General features: G+C 53.0%; 4 protein-coding genes across 4 annotated transcripts; 3 read left to right on the top strand and 1 right to left on the bottom strand.

Annotated features, from left to right (window-relative positions):
* Window positions 1–413: 413 nt before the first annotated feature.
* Window positions 414–1,787, bottom strand: J4E78_007507 (uncharacterized protein; the record flags this gene model as incomplete). Its single annotated transcript, XM_049368113.1, is given in 2 exon segments — window positions 414–1,764; window positions 1,783–1,787. The coding sequence occupies 2 exon segments, from the start codon at window positions 1,785–1,787 to the stop codon at window positions 414–416; spliced, it is 1,356 nt and encodes a 451-aa protein (XP_049220434.1).
* Window positions 1,788–5,367: 3,580 nt separating this feature from the next.
* On the top strand, window positions 5,368–7,057 carry J4E78_007506 (uncharacterized protein; the record flags this gene model as incomplete). The annotated part of the gene is made up of 3 exons (XM_049368112.1): window positions 5,368–5,733; window positions 5,780–6,656; window positions 6,717–7,057. 3 exons carry the CDS (start codon window positions 5,368–5,370, stop codon window positions 7,055–7,057), a joined length of 1,584 nt encoding a protein of 527 aa, XP_049220433.1.
* Window positions 7,058–7,652: 595 nt separating this feature from the next.
* Window positions 7,653–9,969, top strand: J4E78_007505 (uncharacterized protein; the record flags this gene model as incomplete). Its single annotated transcript, XM_049368111.1, has 2 exons — window positions 7,653–8,134; window positions 8,388–9,969. The coding sequence occupies 2 exons, from the start codon at window positions 7,653–7,655 to the stop codon at window positions 9,967–9,969; spliced, it is 2,064 nt and encodes a 687-aa protein (XP_049220432.1).
* Window positions 9,970–10,377: 408 nt separating this feature from the next.
* On the top strand, window positions 10,378–14,886 carry J4E78_007504 (uncharacterized protein; the record flags this gene model as incomplete). Its single annotated transcript, XM_049368110.1, has 2 exons — window positions 10,378–14,618; window positions 14,640–14,886. The coding sequence occupies 2 exons, from the start codon at window positions 10,378–10,380 to the stop codon at window positions 14,884–14,886; spliced, it is 4,488 nt and encodes a 1,495-aa protein (XP_049220431.1).
* Window positions 14,887–15,400: the final 514 nt, after the last annotated feature.

Here is a 15,400-nt window from a genome sequence, read left to right as displayed (position 1 = left end):
ATGAACGACTCTGGATTACAAAAGATAATGTACCAAACAACAATTACAAACAGTACCACAAAGTCGTACAGCGCCAACGTATACTGGGAAATAATCATTCGGGACTAGTTGCCACACTACCCAGGTGGTCAACAAGTAGAGGAAAGAAGGGCAGGAGAAACCACCGCAAGTTTAGGGTACGTCTCCTAGCGCTTGCAAATGCAAATATAGGTCGCCTCGCCATCCAGGATAGTACATACCCACCTTGTACAAGAAGAAAACTGAACAGGTCCGCAGCGTATATTAACATGGAAACATGCAAAGTAGGTAACCTAACGTCGATGCAGGTTCCAGATCTGTTCAGGTTCTTGCTGGGTTGACGTGTACCCATGGTATCGGGACTGGTTCTGACGACAGCTGGGGGTACCTGACATTCAGTGCCCGCTGTCCTGGTGCTGCCAGGGGTCGAAGACGTTCCCGCCTACAACGTCATTCACGGTGAACGCGGGCAAAAGTTCCATATCGGCAAGGCAGACACCCATCTCAGGATGTTGCGCGAAGAGGTTGGCATTGCTCGACGCGTCGTCTGGTGGGAAGGGTTCCACACCGTGCTGCCAGTCCTCAACTCCTGGGAACTCCGAGCTGCCGACTGGATCCAAGCGTGCGAACACGTCAGGAGAGGCTGCATCTGACCGAATTGCATGTCCCCATGGACTGAAGAACGGGTCTGTGGTCCTGTGCGGTGGCTTAACGTCGTCGGGGCTAGCCGAAGCTGAGAACCTGCTCCGTGGGATCGCCGGGGGTGGGAATGGCGAATGCTGAGTAGGTGAGATTGAGGTGATCGGTGAGAGAGGTTGACCCTGTGGAGTCTGCGCTTGTGTGAACGATGACTGCATAGGAGGCGATGTTGCGGAGATGTGACGTTGGTCGAACGAGGTATGATATGATCGAGGTGGAGGACGCATGGCCGGGGCCTGAGGTGCTAGAAACCTAGACGGAGGGCTGAAGGCCGTCATTCGCTGGGCCACTGGCGTAGTGAAGTACGGTGAGCCTATCTGTCCCGAGGACTCTTGCGGTGTGTTTCCACGCGACAATGGCAGCTCGGAAGCTGGTGAAGAGTGACCACGCGCCTGTCCGGTCCGTGGAGCAGCGCTGGTACGAGCCCTCTTCGATGCGCGCGGATTGTCATCAGGTACACTGTGACCTTTGGCGTTCGGCCTCTTGCTATTCCCCACTCGGTTCTGATCCTTGCGCTTGGAATATGCCTTGGGTGCGTTGACAAACATGCGGATCTGCCACGCCGAGCACATGACGTTCTCGCAAATGCACTTCTCTTGTGCGAGGGCGGTGACGATATTATCTAGCCGGCCGGCACAGTCGGTGTCCTTGTCCTCGTCCTCGCCCTTGCGCTCGTCGTTGACATAATCGTTCTGCTGCCAACCGCGGAATCCTTTCCTGACCTGCTCGAGCAGGCAGTCAAACACCTTGTGCGCGTATGCTTCCACCAAGTCGGATTGGTAATGTGGCTCTTCGATCCATCTCTTCCGCGCGGTTGATTTGGGGTTGTCTCTAGCATGATCGCCGCTGACCATCGCATTGTAGATGCGCTCTACGTTGCGGTCGCGATCGCGTTCAACCATCTCGATAGTCGGGTCAGTAGCGGGATCCCTCCATGGCTCACGGTTGAACCGCATCTTGTTCTGTCGGTATTCCTTCGCATGCCCGGAGTCATTGAAAAGACCCCGGAACGGTTCGTAAAGCTGATGTGCCGCCTGCGGTGCCAAGCTAGAACGTTGTGTCGACGGCATAGGCGCGAGCGAAGGGCCTTCCCTGGAGATAGACCGCTGATGTATTGAGTATGCATGCGCGGGACCTTTGCTCATGAGTTCGCTGTCCCGACAGCTCGGGCTGGTCAGATCAACGTAGCTATGGACGCCACGCAGATGGTTGTTGTCGCTGTGGGGAACGGATCGCGATGTCTGCATGGCGTTACGTGGAATATGCGATACGGTAGCGGCCGCTTCGAATCCGGTATCCGACATATAAGATTGGTTGAAGTCGTTTGCATGACCGTAGCGTTGGCCGGAAGGCCCGCGGGATCCATGCGAGGTTCCCGCATTCTGGGGACTGTGTGTGGTCTCTCTCAAGTAGTTGCGATTGCCTTCGACGTCAAGCGGGGTATAGACATGCCGTTCGGCAAAGGTATCGCCAGGCTCGTGTTCGCTTTGGCGGAGTGACTTCTCCGCCTGGCGCGGAGATTCCTTCATGTAAGTGCTGATGCTTCTCGCAGGTACAGAGTGTTAAGTGTGATGTAGGGTTTGAAGAGAAGAAATCAGAGGGGGTACTGGTGCTGATATGTAGGAATATGTGATCGGGAATAATGTGAAGAAGAACTGCGAATGTAAAGCTCCAGTATCAATGTGCCTTCATATATCGTGAAGAGCACGGCTTTATACATTGAACGAACGCTCACCGCAACCGCTGTGTCGGTCCGTCGCTCAAAATACCCGTTGATACTCATGGCCATTCGCGATGCCTTGTGATCAGGCTGTGCGTTGGGAGCTCGTGGGGTTGCTGGAGATGTGGAATGCGTTCGTGACGGGGGCCTCAAACCCCCCACACGTTTGTTGCATGTGCCATGTGCAGCTCAGGTACGTGTTTGAACATCAGCTCGTTCCGGTGCCGCGCTGCTCACGTGTCGCGGGCCGCGCATCGGAGCGGTGGTGCCATTGTCCAGACTTAGCAACGAGGCTCTTGTGATTCGCTGCGATCGTCTCCGGTCGTCGTCTCCGTATCTTTGACTCTTCGTCAGTTGCGTGGGACTATTCAGCTATGGCATTCACCTTTGCATAGCCTTGATGTGACATGGACTTCTCTCTGGGGCTGTACAAGCCTAGAATCGACTGAGTGTGACTTCTCATCCTTAGGTTCCATGTCGCCATAGTCGCTGCGCTGGCAAGCACATGATGCACCCCCGCAGAAGACGACGCGGAAGGGCACATATCATTTGAACTCTTCATGTATTCAGCCACGACCTGGACAATGAATGGGAGTAAATGTTCAAGATGGTGTTTAATGGGTGTTGGAGCAGATCATAAGGTTGCGCAAAGAGCAACTATCGTGTGCGCTCTTATATGTACTGCAATGTATTGAAACCCTACACGGTTTATGCTTGAGCTGAGTTCAAGCCTATGCAAAGGAGCTACTCACTTTGTGAGAGCAGCGTCAACATTCCTTTTGCAAGGTTGTTTTCCACTACAGGAACGTGATGAAGTTGACAAAAGATGGCTGCATTTTCGATAGTCTCCTACATCAATGAAGATTTGAGTTTAAAGAGAGTGTGTTTTTCAATGGGTAGACAAATGCTCGTATCCGAGATAGCATCCAATGACTGGAGCTTCCTAGATGGGCTCTCCAATTCGCCATGCTTCCTTCTTCTCAACAACCTGGTTGTGTTTGTCCCTGACTATCATGTCGTCGACCCACTCGTTACTTTCGATTTCGTGCATTACTGCTTCCGAGTTAGCACATTGTCCTATCGATACATACGCAACTTACCATTCTCGCTTCGGACTACCCATGAATGAGCAGCGAGTGGATATTCAGGCGCGTGATAGCAATGACCTACCCCAAAAGGGGTCGTGAATCTATCCATCGCGATCACAAAGACCTTGAGTTCTTGATCGTTCTTCAATCTCAGCCCATTGACCTCAAAGTCTCTTCCCATAGATTCAGCGATCTTCAGGACGAGACCTCTGTCATTCGTATATCCCCAGCCCGAAATCTCATGATACCCGTATCTGGTTGGTGCTCTTCTGCATTTGAAGATCCAGGTGTTGCTTTGGGGAGGTAAAGTCTCCCCTGCCACAGGCTCCACGAGGTATGGTTTGACATTGTCTCCATGTATTACGTGGGAAATGTGTAGATTATGCTCGAATATTGTATTCAGAGCCCTGTAACGTGCAAGAATCACTGTGGTTTGATCAGTCGCCGCTATCATATCGGGAATGCGTCCTGAAAAGGTCCACCACCCCAAACTTTCGGCAACATACAGTTTTTGCTCATTCCCCACCAATGTAGGTTGTGACCTAATTGATCGGGTTTGTTTTGGATGAATTCCCCGAATTTCAATACGTCTGCATTTGCAACGCATCTGTTGACGACCCCATGGTGATCCTCATTTGGGATGTAGTAACTTTGGACTGGCCAACCTTGGCCGTCGCACCAAGTCGATATATCCTTTTGAGAAGTTGCTCCACACCGATGGGTATTGTCAACGATCTGGTCCCGCTCCCACGGACCGAGCAGAATTATATGAAAAGATGCGCTGGAGTCGAAACCTGCGGCGGGAGTCATGTCCTTGATTTGAAGGATAGCCATATAGCTGTTAGGCTCTTCGACCCTCGTCAGCCTTCGGAATGATCCGCGTGGAGCCGTCATCGCGTCAGGATTGGTAATTTCAGGCATGATTGTTGTAGTAGCTGATTCCTGTTGAATGCTTGGAAGTGCCGTGGTGTACATCTACGGCCAGCACTTCTTATATACTCTGCACTCCATCTCTGACTCCAAATAATGAGCAATAGATGAGTAGATGGTGAATCAATACGGTGGGAAGACTCATTGCGATACTTACATGCCCACGGGTATCACCCGTTTGTGAGTCGCATTGTGGGCACCAGAGCTGAGCTTCCCGCGATGTGTCTATCCAGATATCTACAAACTTTTGAGTCAGAAGTTTTGGTTATGTTGGCTGAGCATGTTGGTGCGTCCGTGAAGCCCTTGCGAGAACCGTATCGAGTAATAGACAGCAGGGGCATTGTCGCGCACTGACCTTGAGGCGTGTGTGCCGTCAAAGCGACCCGGCCACGTCAAACAATGAGTCGAGTAATCCATGACAGCAACTTGCTTTGAAACAATTGCTCGAGGATGACTATGAGGCTGTCATAGGTGTGATGCGACCACGAGAGGCGGAGATGTGGGAAGTGGTCCTTGGGCGAAGCCTGAGTGCAGACAGCGGTGACGTAGACCCAACACGAGCGTGTAGAGCGCTCGAAAACGTAACCTCCGTTCTGGATTGCGAAAGCGACAACGTCGAACCTGTCCTCGAAAATGTTGAGAGCAACAGACAATGGCGCAGTGGTAGCTCCGCGCACTAGTTCCGCACTCCCCATCGCCTAATTCCGCGGCCCCAACAGCGGACCTTCTTCCCCGCATTAGCCGGCCTCGTCCACGTCAAGCCCGGGGAAGCCGCCATGGTTGAGAAACGGTAGATATATAGAATGTCCGTCTATCGCTAGTAAAAGGCTACTATCGCGTCGTGGCCCATCATCAACCTTTGACCATCTCGTTGGTTTCGGCAAGCGCAGCAAGGAGCCACTAGCGAACACCATGATCTCCACTATTCTCCCGCTGCTATCATCGCAGTTTGCAGATCATCCAGTCCGCACTTTGTTCGTTTTGTTGATACTTGTTCCTATATCTTACCTTGTCGGAAACGAATATGTGCGATACTCGCGGCGGATTAAGGGCTTTACTGGGCCGACGAACTGGCCTTTGGTTGGCAATATCCCGGATATCAAGTACAATGCGGCGGAGAAGTACCGGGAATGGAGCAAGACGTTTGGCGCTGTGTACCAGATACAGCTTGGGAACGAGCCGGTGATCGTGGTGAACAGCGCTGAGGCTGCGAGGAAGATCTTTGGTGGGAATAGCCAGGCACTGAGTTCGAGACCAGTTTTCTGGACGTTCCATAAGGTAAGCGGAGAGAAATGGGTGTGTTGATATGTCTGACTGATGGCAGGTACTTTCAAACACTGCTGGCACGACCATCGGAACCTCGCCCTTCAACGATTCGCTCAAGCGACGGAGAAAGGGCGCTGCTGCCGCACTAAACAAGCCTTCGATTGCGACATACATCGACCACCTAGATCTCGAGACGAAGGAGTTTGTAAAGGACGGATTCGAATCAGGAATGGCCGGCACCGTTGGAGTAAACCCAATGCCTATGATCGAGCGCCTCTCTCTTTCTCTTGCGCTGACTCTCAACTGGGGAACGCGGATGAGCAGTCGTCACGATCCCATGTTTCACGAGATATGCGAGGTCGAAGCTGCCATCTCGAAGTTCCGTAGTACGACTGGAAACTTGCAAGACTACATTCCGTTGCTGAGACTAAACCCGTTCAGCTCTGGCACAAAGTCTGCGAAAGAGCACCGGCGCCGAAGGGATGTGTATTTGACCAAGTTGAACCGCGAGTTGGACGAACGGATGGAGAAAGGCACCCACAAGACATGTATCCAGGCGAACATCATCCAGGACAAGGAAGCCGCGTTGAACAAGGAAGAATTGACGTCCATTAGTCTGACGATGTTGTCTGGCGGTCTAGACACAATCACGACCCTTGTGCAATGGAGTGTCGCGTTGCTGGCTCAAAGACCAGACATCCAGGAGAAGGCCATCAGGGAGATCCGAAAGTTTTACTCGGAGGACGAGCCGCTGGCGGATGCGTATGACGATCAGAAGTGCGGATATATCGTCGCACTGGTCAGAGAGTGTCTGCGCTACTACACCGTACTACGTCTGGCCCTGCCTCGTGCGACCATCAAGGACGTCATGTATGAGGGCAAACTCATTCCAGCCGGTAGTACTATATATCTGAACGCGTGGGCGTGCAACATGGGTAAGCCATTCTCATTCTTTACCATCGACATAAAGAGCAGCGATACTGACTAACCCACAGATCCCGAAGTCTGGAGCGACCCAGACGAGTTTCGCCCGGAGCGCTGGCTCGAGCAGCCCGATGCGCCTCTGCACACATACGGGCTGGGTTACAGGATGTGCGCAGGCTCATTGTTGGCCAATCGCGAGCTGTATCTCGTTTTCCTGCGCATGCTGAACAGCTTCGAGCTTGTATCGGAGTCGGAGGTAGACGTGCACCCTGTCCGGGGCAGCTCAGACCCTGCCAGTCTGGTAACTATGTGCCGGCCTTATCAGATTCTTTTCAAGCCGCGGAATGAGCAGGTACTGCGTGAGGCTCTGAAGGCGGCAGATGAGCGATTGGCTGAGCATGAGAAGGTGTGAGTAGTAGATGGATAGATTGGTCCGGCGTGGGCATATTGATTAATTTAAATGGCTTTTGGCGTCCGTAAAGCTCCACAGCTGTGTTGCAATTTGGCGTGATGATCGTAAACAGCGCATTGATACGGACACTCGAAGAAGCGATGATGTGGCAGCTCACGCGTGATTTTGGGACGAGATGGCAGTTGTGAGGGAAGCAGGAGAGGGTTCGCAGTAGCGTAGACGGCACGTGGCGGCAGCTGCAAGCGAGCGGGATGATGCGTTGCAGGGATGTGCTTTCCGGAGGACAATGAATCGAGGTTATCGCAACTCCAGATGTCCTCTTCCATTGCCTCCGACACGCCTTTGAAGGGACCTCAAACCACCCGTTATGTTGTTTTCATGATCTTAGGATTCGCGCATCTGTTTCTCTCGATTCTGGACCCTCCGTATTACCCCCATAGCTGAGGTCAGCAACCCGTCGCATGCTCACACAGCTTCCGCCGCCCACACGTAGAATCGCACGCGACATTTACTCCGATATCGCCATGGATGAATGCTAGCGGAGAGATAGGCCCTGTACAACGCGTGATTACAGCGAAGCTCCATTGGCGGCGCCATGTATCGAAAGACGACGCTCCCAGGCGATGAAGAGCTGGGCAAGAAAGACGATGACCACCGATACAAACCCGCGCGACAGTCCAGTTGGTCGATGTGGAACCACACATTCCGCTGGCGACGGAGAAGGATACTACTCGCGATAGCAGCTCTATGCCTCTTGTACTACACCTTCCACGGCAGCTCGGACGACCTCGAAGAACCGGTCGAACAGCGATATCGCGGACGACCCATCTCATCGACGTATCAGAAGCCGGGCGCGACCGGCAACGACGACGAACCTGCGGGACCGCCCCCGGGCATACAAAAACCCAGACGCGGAGACGCAATCCCGCACACATACGATGGGCAGATACGCTTCTTCCGTCTCGCTAGCTCGCTGCGCTCGTCTGCTTCGGCAACGGGTGGCTACGAGAAGAAGAATAGGAATATACTATTTGCTATGTCGAATCTGAAGAGCGTCTCTACGCTATTGCCGATGGTGTGCGACATGTCGCAATGGAACAGGAATCACGTACACGCGGCTTTCATGGGGAGGGAGGATATACCAATAGAAGATTTGTTAGAGATAAATGGGATAGACAAGGTTAAGTGTCCTGCGGTATGGCATGATGCGCGACCGGATTATACAGAGTATGTACACCCGCGCGACTGTACGTCTTGAGTCTTCAAGGAATGTCGTGCAAAGACTCTTTAAGAATAGTCAGGGCTGATCAAAGACTGCTTATAGGTATAGTACCGATGTACGCGCTGAGACGGCGGTGACAGGAGCCATGTCGCATATCAACAGCTTCTTGCATCCACAAGCAGTCGTTATCGACGACTCGATGTCTGAAGATGCATTCTTCGTACGAGGCATGCGATCTAAAACCAGTGCGCTGAAGATGCCTCTTGTTGAAGTACCGAAGGACAGATTAGAGGACTTCGCCTGGGTCTCGCGACTTGACGCCGGCTCGCTCAAGCACTGGCACGATCCTACTGTAGACATTCTGATCCAAGTCCCGTCGGGCTCATCCAGTGTTCTTCGACTACTCGAGTCGATCAAAGATGCTGATTACAGCGGTCTGACACTACCCCGCATCACGATTGAGCTACCAGCCGAGCTCGATGTGTCAGTCAAAGAGCACATTGAAAAGTTCAAATGGCCCCCGAAGAGTGACAACCCAACGACAGCAAGCGGCCTCAGCATCAGACGCCGCATCTCAACCCACCGCCATGATCAAGAGGAAGCGGCGATACGTTTCTTGGAATTATTTTACCCTGCAAGCACAACCAACTCCCACGTGCTGCTGCTCTCACCGCAGGCTCAGCTATCGCCACAGTACTTTCACTTCGTCAAGTATGCGTTGTTGGAATACAAGTACTCTACTTACGGTGCAGAGGATAACGAACATCTCATGGGCATGAGCTTGGAGTTACCACCGATGCTCTTAGATGGCAAGACGAAGTTGGAGGCTCCTTCGACCGACGAGATGCACACTGACCGGTACAAGAAGCTGTATCCTGACGCTAAGAGCGTGCCTTACATGTGGCAGGCCCCGAACAGCCATGCGGCATTGTTGTTAGGGGACAAATGGGCTGAATGGCATTCGTTCCTCAGCAACCGTGTTGTGAAACATCAGCAGTCGGCCAAGCCAACATCTCGGGGCAAGCTGGTTTCCGAGACCCTTCCGGCATGGACAGAGTACATGCTCGAGTTCATGCGCGCGCGGGGCTATTCTTTGCTGTATCCCGCAACAATGGAGAATGCACTGGTCACCATCCACAACGAACTATATCACATCCCCGAGGAATTCTCCGCGACTCCCTCTGAGGACGGGAAAGAAAATCCAACCGTACCAAAGGAGACAGATGCGCCGTTCCTGCGCGCCGACGCACCACCCAAGCCACCTCAAAACCCCGAATCGCCAGTCATCCCAGGCTCAGTACCCCTCCACCAAGCACTGCCTTTCAAAGGCGACCTCCCCGAGATACCTCATCTACCCCACCTTCTCTATGACGGGAAACATATTGCTCCCGCAAACATATCTACCGTGGCGAAAGAGTACGCCGATGTGTTCCGTACGGAAGTTGGAGGCTGCAAGATACCCAAAGGCAAGCATAAGAAGATTGTTGCGGGCGAAGCTAGCGATTTGTTCTGCTTCGGAGACGAGGACGGTAGTGACTGGGTGGATGATGAGACTAGAGAGGTGGAGATGTTTGATGCGCCGATTGACGATGCATTGGAGAAGCTGATTGAGGATGCGCTACCTATTGCGACGTCGACGAGGGAGAGGACGATCACGAGACCCACAGCTGAAAGTGTAGAAGCACGATGAGTCCATTTCGAATGAATCTTTGTGTAATACCACTTTCATCTGGTACTGGTGCGAGTGTATCTTTGCATAATATTACTTTCATTTGGTACTGATGCGAATGATCGATATGTTATGTAATCATCTGTTACTAGAGGCGCAGGGCCGTGGCTGGTGGCTCGGGTGGCGAGGAAGGCGCCAAGGTGGGGCGATGCCGTTTCGGTGATGACGCGGGCATGGATCTGATGGTCGGCCAAAATTTCCATGAGAGAGAAACTTCAACTGCGAGGCAACTCGACGTCCAGTTGATACCCCCGATTCACTGCATCGTCCCTTCCACTTGTCTTCTGGCGTTGCGCAGTCTAGGTTTTCTTTCTTTCTTATCTGTTTAATACCCCGTAGACTTGCACGCGCCACGCTCCTTCCCACGGCATGCTCTCACGAGCGTTAGGGCGGAACATCCGCAGAAATGCCTACACGACGCCCTCGACGCTGTCGCAGCAATTGACGCTGCCATGGCTCTGCCCGGCGCTCTCCCGCAAGACTTCACACACACCACATGATGCGAGCCAACGGCAACGGCAGCGGCAACGGCCGACTTCACTGTCGTCACGGCACGAGACACGCTCTCTCGCCACGTCTGCGCAGATGCAACCCCCACCGCCCTCGGCCCTCCCCTTCGACCCGTTTGCGCTGTCGCTGGGACGCCAGTTCCAATCGCCTGAGCTGTCGCGGCTCCAGCCATGGGACGCTACGAATCCTCTCGTCGTGCGTGACACGTTAGCGGCATCCCCACCGATGCGTTCTGTCTACGGCCTCGGTGCCGACCCTATCGAGCTACACCAGAATCTCTACGCCTGTCTGCGGGTTGGCCGCCTGGACCGGGCTGCCAGCATCATCGCCCGCCTCGCCTCCGTCTTCAATCCCGAAGCTGCAGAGCTCTTGGATGCCAACAATGTCTATCTGCAGACGCTGCTCGAAAGCAACCAGATGGACCCAAGTGCCGAGGGCATGCAGAAGGTTCAAGACTGGTACAAGAACAACATGGTCGCCAAGGGCATCCAGCCCAATGCGCAGACTTTTGTTACTCTAATTCGGGCGGCTATGAGTTTCCTAGAAGAGGGCGCACAAGAAGATGCAGTACGGGAATACATTGCAACCGCACGCAGACACGGCGACCATGTTCTCGACCAGATCAACGCCTCTCCAGAATTCTCCGACGAGGAGTGGGACTTATTGATCCGCCTGCAACCGGAGTCCTTCAACGAACCCCCCTCGGTCGAAGAGGTCCAGGATCTCCACGTCGCAACTCCCTCCGGTCGCAAGAACCTTATAGACCACGGTCTGGTGTCCAATCCAGCACAGCCCATCAAACCCGTGAGGCAGAAGGGCATGGGTCTCGACTCGCTGAAGCAAGCCCTCACCATGTTCGACGACGGGACAAGCGTTCCCTACCCTCATGACATGCCTGGGACCCAAGAAGACAAGGACAGGGCTTACGCATACGCACGACAACTGAAGATAGAACAGGATGGAGTGGAAGCTGCTGTTGAGAGATGGAAACAAGAAGATGAGAAGATGCAAGAGATTGGCATATATGGCGTTATGAACTCCAAGCCCATACAGGCCATCATGTATGGCTGGTACTTGGCCCTCGTACCGCTGTTCAAGCAGCGTATTGCAAACGTCAAGGACACCTTGTCCGATCCCGAAAAGGTCAAGACGCGTGATGAAGCCCTTTCCTACGGTGTTTGGCTGGAGAGATGCAGGCCTGAAAAGTTGGCCGCAATCACAGTTGCACGCGCTACTCAGGCTGCAGTAAAGGGTAAAGACGAAGACAACTCCGCCTACAAAGTCGCCGCGCTGTCTGTTTCCATCGGTACCGACGTCCAAGACTACCTCAACGCCGAGTCACAAACGAGACGTGATGCTTTCCTCCGCAAGCAGCGCAAGCAGACCAGGATGAATCTGGTTGAGAAACTTTCCAAAGAGACTAAAGATACCGAAGGGGCTTCTTCTACACCAGCACCTCCGAAAATGAGCTATCAAATCGAAAAGGCCGACATACCACTATCCGTACGAACCCGGATTGGGGCCCTCTGTCTAGAGCTTTTGCTTCAAAGCGCAACCCTCACTGTGACCGCAAACGACCCCAGAACTGGCAAGACGCTGTCCCGTAATATGGCCGCCTTCCATCATGCAGTCGGATATCATCAAGGCAAAAAGCTCGGCTTACTCGTGCCTCACCATGAGCTCGTTACCAAGTTACGAACCGATTCTGTGCATGCCATCCATTCAGTCAGGCTACCAATGGTAGTAGAACCCAAACCATGGTCCAGTTTTGAAGATGGGGGGTACTACACCATCCCGCAGAAGGTCGTGCGCCAAAAGGCGGGTGATAGCGCACAGCGTGCTTATGCCAAGTCAGCCATCGAAAACGGTGACATGAACAAAGTCATGGCTGGTCTGGACGTGCTCGGTCGTGTACCTTGGCAGATCAACACTCCTGTCTTCGAGGTCATGGCTCAGGCGTGGAACTCTGGCGAGAGTATCGGGTCTCTCGTAGGAGAAGACTCGGTTACTAACCTCAAACGTCCCAAAGAACCTTCTGGAGATGCCACATTACAGGAACGGGCGAAGTGGGGCAGGGCTCTGAAGGAATATGAGAACAGCGTGGGTGGTCTGCATTCGCAGCGGTGTTTCCAAAACTTCCAGCTAGAGACGGCACGAGCATACGTGAACGAAAAGCAGATATTCTTCCCGCACAGCGTCGACTTCCGAGGTCGTGCCTATCCAATCCCGCCTATCCTCAATCACATCGGATCCGATATCTCGAGAGGACTCCTCAAGTTTGCGAACGGCAAAGAGCTCGGTACTGTCGGCTTACAGTGGCTCAAGATCCATCTTGCCAACCTTTACGGCTACGATAAGGCTAGTCTGCGAGAACGTGAACAATTCACCATGGATAATCTGGAAGAGATTTACGACTCTGCGACAAATCCTCTGGGCGGCAGACGGTGGTGGACCCAGGCGGAAGACCCATGGCAATGTCTGTCTTGCTGCATGGAGTTGAAGAACGCCCATGATCTGCCTGATCCGACTCGTTTTGTTTCACAGTTACCTGTTCATCAAGATGGAACATGTAACGGACTCCAACATTACGCAGCGCTCGGTGGTGACTACGCCGGTGCTCGTCAGGTCAACCTTGAGCCTTCCGACAGACCACAGGATATTTACACTGGTGTTGCTGAACTTGTCAAAGAGATGGTCGCAAAAGACGCCGAGAAAGGTCTAGCGCAAGCTTGCTTCATCAACGGTCACATCACACGCAAAGTCGTGAAGCGAACAGTCATGACTAATGTTTATGGAGTTACCTTCATGGGAGCGAAGCAGCAGGTGCAAGACGAGCTACGCAACTTGTTCCCTAACTTCGAGCCTACGAAACAGGTTTCTTCGCTCGGAAGCGTCGCGTTGTACATTGCCTACAAGATCTTTGACGCCTTGGGTAAGATTTTCAACGGTGCTCAAGAAATCCAATACTGGCTTGGCGAATGCGGCGAGCGCATCACGACATCAATCACTGCTGAGCAAATCAAACGGATCAAAGACCGCTTCGATGGCGCGGACCCTTCCGGAGCACTATACGATCCGAAATTTAAAGCGCCACAAAAGGTCTCTGCAGGTCAACTGAAGCAACTCAACAAGGCCATGGAGAGCTTTACGACTAGCATCATCTGGACTACCCCGTTAAAGATGCCCATTGTGCAGCCCTACAGGAAAGATGGATTTCAAAAGATTAAGACCAAGATCCAAGACATTACAGTCGCCAAGAAGTCTCAGCAGGATGAAGTCGACAAACGTAAACAACTTCAGGCGTTTCCACCCAACTTCATTCACTCTCTCGATGCGAGCCACATGTTGCTCTCGGCATTGAAGGCTAGCGAGATGGGTCTTGACTTCGCCGCCGTACACGACAGTTTCTGGACACACGCTTCTGACATCCCCAACCTCAACGTCATCCTCCGCGACGCCTTTGTACGAATGCATACTGAAGACATCGTCGACCGTCTCGCTGCAGAGTTTACTGCGCGTTATGCAGGGGCTATGTACCGTGCCACTCTTCATATCGGCGCGGACGTTAGTCGGAAGATTACCCTGTGGAGACATGAGCGCCGTCAAGCTAAGGGCATTCTTTCGAAAGCTAATGGCTCACGGCACGGAGATGCTTCATTCGAGGAAGTTGCGCTCGAGGCTAAGCGGCAAGAGCTTCTCAACAGTAACGATCCCGAGAAGAGGAAGCTGGGTGAAGAGATGGTCACACCTACCAGCATCTGGCTTGAGAATCAGGATCCCAAGGCACTCCACTCGTACAGGCTCAGTCTTCTTGGGGAGACCAAAGACAAGAAGTCAGCCGACAGGGAAACACAGGTTAAGGACGAGGCCTTGGGCGAAGAAGAGGACGCCGTCACTACCACTGAATCCACTATGGACATTGTGGAAGAGGACGCCGAAGATCTTGCAAAAGACCCCCAAGGCGGTCGTTACGCGACAAAGAAGAAATCTGCATCCCGTGTCGCTTACGATCAGGGCACGATTCAAGTCTGGATCCCACTCAGCTTCCCGCCCGTTCCGCAAAAGGGCGGCTGGGACGTATCTCGTCTCCGCGAATCAAAGTACTTCTTCTCATGACTAAGTCCCGCGCTTCGGGGCGACGCCGAACGCGACTTCTTCGCACCAGGCCATTACATGCCCCTCGTTGCGACGGAACAGATCCGCAACATCGTTTCGAAACAGAGAATTGAATCGGTGGAGGAATGCGGTTGGCATGTCAAGATTAAACCCCTGACGTGGTGGAGGGCGAGCCAGCCTGGTAGTGGGACCAGGTTGGGGCGCATGAGGAAGGAGGGTGAGAAGAGAGGGAGGAAGAAGGCGCATGTCTGAGCTGACGTTTTCGATGTCGCCTTGGGTCTTTTTGTATGAATATTTGCATCGCATGGTGTTTTTGGCATTGTTGGACATGGGGAAAATATTTGTTGTATATACCTGCTGTACCAAGGGAAACGATACCCTATTTATGTATTATGAGCATGATGAGCACCACGCTTACGACGCTTGTCTTATCAAATACCTACGTTATTGATATACAGTTCCAGACCTGCGCAATGCGAATGTGTCTTGAATTGAGGATCATTTGAAGCCAATCTTAGGACCTCGGGACGCTCATAACTGGCACGTGATGTACTGTGATCGGCAAGCGCGCTCTGCCGGGCGCGGTTGCCGCCGCGAAATCACGAACGCGTTATTGCGAAGGTAAACCGCCCCCCACCACCCGATAACCCCATCCTATCTCCCTCTCAGCCTTATCTTTTCTGCCTGTATGCCTTCTTTGCGCCAACCCCAGTACGTATGCCCACTCGCCTGAAGTAGCTACCACGTCACGTCTTTCATGCGTGGC

Source organism: Alternaria triticimaculans, assembly GCF_023758025.1.
Source record: "Alternaria triticimaculans strain BMP 0046 chromosome Unknown scaffold_11, whole genome shotgun sequence".
Taxonomy (NCBI): Eukaryota; Fungi; Ascomycota; class Dothideomycetes; order Pleosporales; family Pleosporaceae; genus Alternaria; species Alternaria triticimaculans.
Note: the sequence above shows the minus strand (reverse complement) of the source record. Positions and strands in the feature narration are given on the sequence as shown.